General features: G+C 36.0%; 1 protein-coding gene across 1 annotated transcript; it reads right to left on the reverse strand.

Annotated features, from left to right (window-relative positions):
* Window positions 1-2,255: 2,255 nt before the first annotated feature.
* On the reverse strand, window positions 2,256-2,852 carry LOC142172486 (uncharacterized). The gene has a single exon (XM_075236115.1). The coding sequence runs from the start codon at window positions 2,850-2,852 to the stop codon at window positions 2,256-2,258; it is 597 nt and encodes a 198-aa protein (XP_075092216.1).
* Between the last annotated feature and the right edge of the window lie 4,467 nt (window positions 2,853-7,319).

The following is a 7,319-nucleotide window of genomic DNA, read 5'->3' on the forward strand; positions in this document are numbered from 1 at the left end:
CATCTTCACTCTAAATCATGAATCTGAACTGTCACAGGTTTGCTATATATGTTTTCATGATTCTCCATTCATTAAGAAATGATTTATTTATATCACTCCATGTGCATTTCGATCCATCAAATTAAATTATGCTTCTGAACTATGCATTTCCAAGAAACGCTACAATATCATGTGACTACTTGCCTGCTGAATTATTATTGTTATTTTTTTTTATTGAAATTGTCTAATATGTAATTTTGTATTAATCATTATCGTAATTTAATGTAATTTTCTAAATTCAATTAGAAATTGTCCGTTTTTAATTGTACGGAGAAGCAATTAAAAGTATTTGATACTAACACTTTTTTTCTAAGTGGAAGATAAGTTATCTTGAGGAAGAATCTTACAGATATTAGGAAAACTCAAAATATTACAAAAAATCTTCAAAATATTACATTTCAATTCTTAAAGTTCCAATGATTAAGCAAATTAAGATATGAAATTTAGCTAGTTTCTTGGGTTTGTTATAACAGTTTTATGAGACCCTAAATTCAGGGTAGGGGTAAGGTCTGCGTACACACTACCCTTCCCAGACCCCACTAAGTGGGATTATACTGGGTTGTTGTTGTTGTTGTTGATACTCGCTAATGAAAAACAAAACAGACAAAACTGTGCACCACCATTGAATTATATTTTAAAAAATTACCAGTACTTATTAAATAATAAGCCATTATGAGACAATACTGTAGAGCATTAAGTAATAGTTGCATAAATTATCCCTATCATTTTGTTTCGTTGTTATGTAACAAAGTGAATAAGTCTGTCTCTAAATTCACATTACAAGATTTTCAAAATTGAGACTTGTTCTAGCTGCTGTTAAAGCTGATGAGCTCTGCATTATTCGGGCTGCTTCGTCTATCAATACGCCGCTTGTATTATTTTCCCACAACCTTGTTTAATAAGTTCTTGATTTAAAAAGTATTCATGTCATCAAGAATATATTTAAAATGCTAGGAAAAACTTCAAAATATTACAATAGTGACTGGAAATAATACACATCAATTCTTACAAGCTCAACTCGTCAAAATATATAAATATATTTTTATGGGGAATGTAAGAACAGATTTATGATAGCCTATTTTTTTAAATAAAAAAAAATATAGTAGTATATAAGAATAATAAAACCAGAAAACATTGATTGAAGTAACTCCATGATATTAATTGTATCATTCTTAATTTTTAAGTTAGAGGTACATTGGTACATGCTTTGGATTCTCTTGGAATGTGCGCCGCCAATGTATTCTATTAAGAAATATCCCTGCTATAATTAAACTAAGCCATTATGAGACACAAGTAGTGATTTAAGCTTTTGGTTGTGTAAATTATTCCAATCATTTTGCTTCATTGTTATGTAACACAGTGAATAAGTCTGTCCCCATATGACATCACAAGATTTATTCTTACAATTGACACTTGCTATTTATATCTACTGTTTAACTTTTCCATTATTAGTGCTAGGTTTGCTACATCTCGCACTACAGCAGTAATTAGGCATTTAAGCTATACCTTTCATTTGTAAGATTAAAAGAGAGACCCAATCCATGTAGGGAGTATAATATTTAACTAGAAACATATTAACATGTAAACACTATCATTTCTAGATGTAAAACATTATCAAATCTAACATTAGTTTAGAACACTATTACAATGAATTTTATATTTGACATAAACTGCTACTTGTATAACCCAAAAAATATATCTTGGTATTAAATTTATTGAAAAACAGGGTTAATCATAGCCTATAGTAATATTCAATGACAGACCTAAAAGCGAGCAAGTCTGCGTTAGCTATTAAGAATTGACTGGACTTACCTAAGTCCTTGATCTTGAAGCCTATGTAGGCCTTCCTGTTGGGATCGCTTGGGTCTAGCTGGACGGATTCAAAGTCCTCTATGGTCGATCCTGCAGCTTCGACCGTTTCTTGATTCGTAATAGTGTCTTTGGCTTCGACCTGAAGGGATCTCGACCCGGCTGATTGTTATGCTTCCTTTTCCTTTTCCCACTTTTGTTGAGTGGTCATACTATCTAGGGTGATTCGATAGCATTCCTTGTATGTGCGTTGTTCCCCTTGTATGCGGAATATCCCCCAGGACGTTGGGAACTTGATTATTTGGTACAGGCTAAAAGGAATTGCTCTCATGGATGTATCCACAACCGACCCATGTTGGCATTATACGTTATATCTTGGTCCATGAGATGGAATGTGGTCTCCAGCGTTACCCTGTCAGTGAGGACGGGGAGTGTGATCTCGCTTGGAGTTCGTTCAATAGCATTGTTAAACCAGTTAGTGTGATGCAGCGCGACACTATCTTATCCTCGAGTCGCATATCTACGAGGACTCGAGGATGGATAATGCATGCTCCTCCATTGTCAACCATAATCCTCCTAACATCAGTATCAAGAATGTGTAAAGTAATAACATGTGCATCATCTTGAGGGAAAGTCAAACCATTGGCATCTGACTCATCGAAGATGATACTTTCTTCGAGGTCGTCATATCGTTCGTACGTGATCCATCTCTTGAGCTTGTGAGTGGTGGTGAACCTGATGCCATTGATGGAGGTATCATCACTACCTCCGATAATCATGTTGATCGTACGAGCAGGAGACGACGACTTTGGTGGGCCTAGGTGTTCTTCCCCTTTTGCTAAGGCGTTCCTGCCTTTATCACTGAGAAACTCCTTGAGATGTCCTTTTTGCAGCAAAGTTGCCACTTCTAACCTTAAAGCATGGCAGTCCTCTATCTTGTGTCCTCGATCTTGGTGGAACTCACATAAGGCATCCAACTTCCTTGTGTTTGGGTTAGACCTCATCTTCGATGGCCACTTCACCTTTGGTCTGAGCTTCTCGAACGCGTAGGCTACCTCTATAGGTGACACACATAAATTATGAGCAGATAGTAAAGGAACCATACCTCGATCTCTTTAGGGGATGTCTGATTTTGGCCTAAAGAGGTCATCTTTGCGGTGGAAGTTGGGGACAGGTGGTCTAATGTAAGGTTGATGCTGATCTCTACCAATTTTCAGGTCGCCCTCTTCCTCTGTTCAGCTCGTTCTGGAAGGCTGCTCGCGACCATTCCTTCAGAGACGTTTGGTAAGGTCATCCTCACCCAGTTGAACCAAGCTAAGAAGCCTTTCAGTCCTTCCCCTATGGACTGTCGGATAGCAAAGATGTTATTTATCCCGGTTTCGGCCTTCTTGGCTCCGACATGAGCTATTTAGAATTTGTCCGCCATCTCCTCGAATGTTTCTATCAATTAGGCCGGCAGTTGCGAGTACCACCTTAATATTACCCATTTAAGAGTTTCACCGAACTTTTTAAACAAGATGGAGGAGACCTGCTCTTTTTTGTGAGGTTGTTGCCTTTTGCTGCAGTGATATAATGGGTCACATAATCCTCGGGATCAGTCATCCCATCAAGATTCTAAGGTACAGGGGCATCTTGAAGGTTTTCGATATGGCACGTAGAGCTGCTTTTTCCCTATACGTCTGTTTTACAAATCTGTTGGCGTCCCTTTTTGGTATTAATTTGGTAGCACCTAGTATTTTATTTTGCCCTTTCTTGATGCTCTTTCATTTGTTCCTTGAGTGCCCTGTTCTCGTTTTTCATCTCCTCCCTTATTTTTCAAACTGCGACGAGGGTGTTATCACCTACACTATCGGTAGTCTTATGGGTATTACCTGAAGTTGGAGGGTTCAATTGGTCGTCCCGTCTATTCTTATGCTGGACTGTTAAGATATTTGGGGTTTCCACGGTCGTGCACATGACCTGCTTACTCATCACGTTGGTCAAAGTGTTAGTTACCTAGGCCTCTAGGAGTTTTTGATGGCGGGTGGTGCTCTTTCCTCTACGGATATGGAAGCATCTTTTCTGTTGGGTTTGGTTGTGCTATAGAAAGGTGTCAGCGACTTCCCTAGCTTGGGGGATGTCATAGGAGTTGTTTCTTAGTCTTGAATTTCGTACCCTTCGTCGATAGCACTCGTTATATTGAGCGGGATATTGTCTGCTATTCTTGTTCCTTTTCCTTGGTCGACTCTTTCCTGATTACCTGCCATGAGATCTTTGTATGCAAAGAAAAAATGATGGTCTTACGATGTTCTAGGTTAGCAAGTTATTAATGTTGTAGATCTAAATAAAAATTAATAGTTTGACTATGAAATCTCCAAAGATTGTGCCAAACTGCATGATCCAAAAATTATATCTTGGTTTATACAATTAGATTTGTTGAAAAACAGGGTTACTCATAGCCATTATTAATATTCAATGACAAATCTAGCACTTTAAGGCAGAGTATTTGATATGTAATTTTAAAGAAGACAATCTTGGAGTAATAATCGATCAATAAAGACTTACAAATATAAAAGAGAGCAATAAATGATAATAAATGATTTCTAAATAGTCAATGAGACAAAGATCACCCAACAAGGATGAGATGATGGATGATGATAAGCAATCATGTATTTCAATCCTTCTTAGATCGGGAGAGAGGAATAAAAGGAGGAAAGTATAAAGTCAAGCTTTGTTTCTATTCAATAAAGAGTTCACAACAACTTATATATGTACCTTCTTTTTATTCTAAGCTAAAAATTATGGAACTTTTCGCACACCCAATAATCTACTACTTGATCTAAGTTCCACGTGGGTCATCATGGGCTTATTCGAAAGATTTACTATGTGAGATTCACATTGTCTGAATATCTTATGGTCACGAAGGCTCACAGACTAGCTTCTTCTTGTGTGTGTGTTCCTAACATACCATTTGGCCTAGTAAAAGTAGTAAATTGAGCTTTATGTCATCACACCACCGTCTTCATACTTATCCTGCCAATCCATTGACTTTATTATTAATTGTTGGCTAAGCACATAGATACTTAGAGGCGACTTAACAACGCTTGGGGTCTAAAACCAAAGTTTAATTAGAGGTCCTTAATAAATAGTAATAATTTTATTAAATATTTTTATTTAGAATCTGTTTTTTAACTTTTTGAGAAGCAAAGTTGTTAATTATTTTTCTATAATCGATTTCTTCTAATAATTCTTTTTCAACTAATACTTTTAAGTTCTATTTTCCACTTAGAGTACCATCTCAAAAAGAGAAGTTTTTTTGTGGTTTTCAGTTCACCAAGTAGACACATGATGCAACCGTAAGAGCTCAATTTTTAAATATCTAAAGAGTAGTTACTGTTCAATTTTTAGTTCTGTTACAAAAGAGTAGACCATATTCAACATGTTGATGTCAGGAGATACAAATGATTGGGGGAAAAATCCAGCTCTAACGCAAAGCAAAGGCCAAAGGACATGAAAAGAAACAGCTATAGGTCTGTCCAAATAATTTGAGATTTCCCTTTTAGAAGCCTAGGCTGTCCTTAGCCATGAATCCACCAAAAGGCCATTATGCTGGAAAATATTAGCCTTGTCTTTAAGTTACCAAATACCAGATCACATTGTTTTGTCAAGAAATTGAGGCCATTCCCATGAGCAAATGTCCTCTTTAGGCACACCCTTTTATTCATGTTCTTCAAACTTCTCGTAGATTTCCATGCCAATAATTGGTCTTTTGTCTTGTTGTTACTAATCGCATTCTACATAGTGCTCAAATTCTAGGGCTATTGGCCTCCTAATTGGGGAAAGTAATAATTGCAAGAATAGTGGTAGAGCAACATCACCATGTGGTGGAACCATCCTCATTCTTGGAATGACAATTTCACATGAGTAGGTCCCTAAAACAACTTACACTTATTTGTACACATATTCATACAAATACAAATGACATTTTCGCGAAAATGCGTCATCTAGAATTATTAATAAAAATGTTCAAAATCCCATGTTTTAATAGATTTAACTTTCTTGCTTCTCTTATGATATGATAAACTCCTCTTCTCTTATGATATCATCCATTTATGTGTTTTCTATCTTTTTCAGTAAAATGTTACTTTTGAGATGGGGAAAGGGGGTAGCAAGATTTTTTTTTCTTCTTACACCTTACAAAGTGCCTATTTGACTGCATTAATTAAAATTAAAAACGACTAGAATTTCGGGACCAATTTTGATAATGCCAATATATTTAAGGAAATTCACTCTCTTTCGAGCGTCCTAAAAGGTAGCAGCAGTATGCTCAAATGTTTCCTTAGAAGAGGAAAACTTGTTCTATTTTCATGTAAAAAGAACAAGTAAACTCTTGAGGGAGATTGACAGAATTTTGAATTTTTATAGGGGAAGGGAAATGGAATTCTCATTTCTCAATACCAATTGTGTTGTTAAACAAGGGAGAATTATGTGGGTCCCATTTTCATTTGACATGTCTTCACCAAGTGGGGTCATTGTGTCTCCTTATAGGTTGACTACAGCTGGATATAGCCAATAAAAACTTGCCATGTGTACAACCAATGGGGGTATAGCCACATGATGTGTTTTGTCCTCTTGGAATTGAAATTGGACTTCTAACAATTGTTTTCACACTGTTCATTTCTGTGTCTTGTTGAGGAATAGTCTGCGTCTACGATATTTGTGATTGTGTTAATTCAAATCTTAACGCTTTTACCCTGTGCTCCAGTATTTTTGCTTGTTCTATGAGTTTTGTCTTTTCTTGTGTCAAGATGCCATTCTTCTGATTTAATCTTCTGAAAGCTTCTGTCATCGACGAGCAGTGATCACAAAATATTATTTTGCCTTCGTCTTTTCGGATATTGTATTGAGGTATTTTTTCTGGGTTTTGTCTGAGTGCTGGGGTAATATAGTAGTTTGGTCCTAACACTCCTCTCGCATAATCTAATGCTTCAGTAAAATCATTAAATCCTTTAAAAAGAGGTTTTTCTATGTCTTTAATGGAATTTAATACTTCTAACCATGTCTGGAAAATACCCTTTGTTTTTCCATGTATAACTACGTAATATTTAAATCATTTGTCTTGTTTTTTGTCTGTAAAATATTGTCCTAAAGCATTCAGTGCTGCTATAAAGTATTTAGTATCTTTCTTATTATATGCTATTCATAAATTATCAATTAAGCACCTTTGGGATCTGTCTATGACACATTCTGGTAGAACTCTGAAAGACATATTTGATGGCGGAAAGAATATTAAGCTATGCTTTCCAAAATTCATTCTTTCTAGATTGGTCTGTTCTGTAAGAGGATGTGACTTAAAATGGAGATTACTTAATACTATCTGTAAATATCTGTCTGGGGTGAGGCTTGAATGCCCTTCCCTTTGTCTTTAGTCGTGGGGACTGTTGGTCTCATGTTGTACATAAAAATATTTTTTGTTAATTAACTGCAATTTT

This window comes from Nicotiana tabacum, chromosome 18 (assembly GCF_000715075.1).
Source record: "Nicotiana tabacum cultivar K326 chromosome 18, ASM71507v2, whole genome shotgun sequence".
Classification (NCBI taxonomy): Eukaryota; Viridiplantae; Streptophyta; class Magnoliopsida; order Solanales; family Solanaceae; genus Nicotiana; species Nicotiana tabacum.

Coding starts and splice junctions, on each gene's coding strand:
- LOC142172486 (XM_075236115.1), bottom strand. CDS start 2,852: ATGAGGTCTAACCCAAACACAAGGAAGTTGGATGCCTTATGTGAGTTC.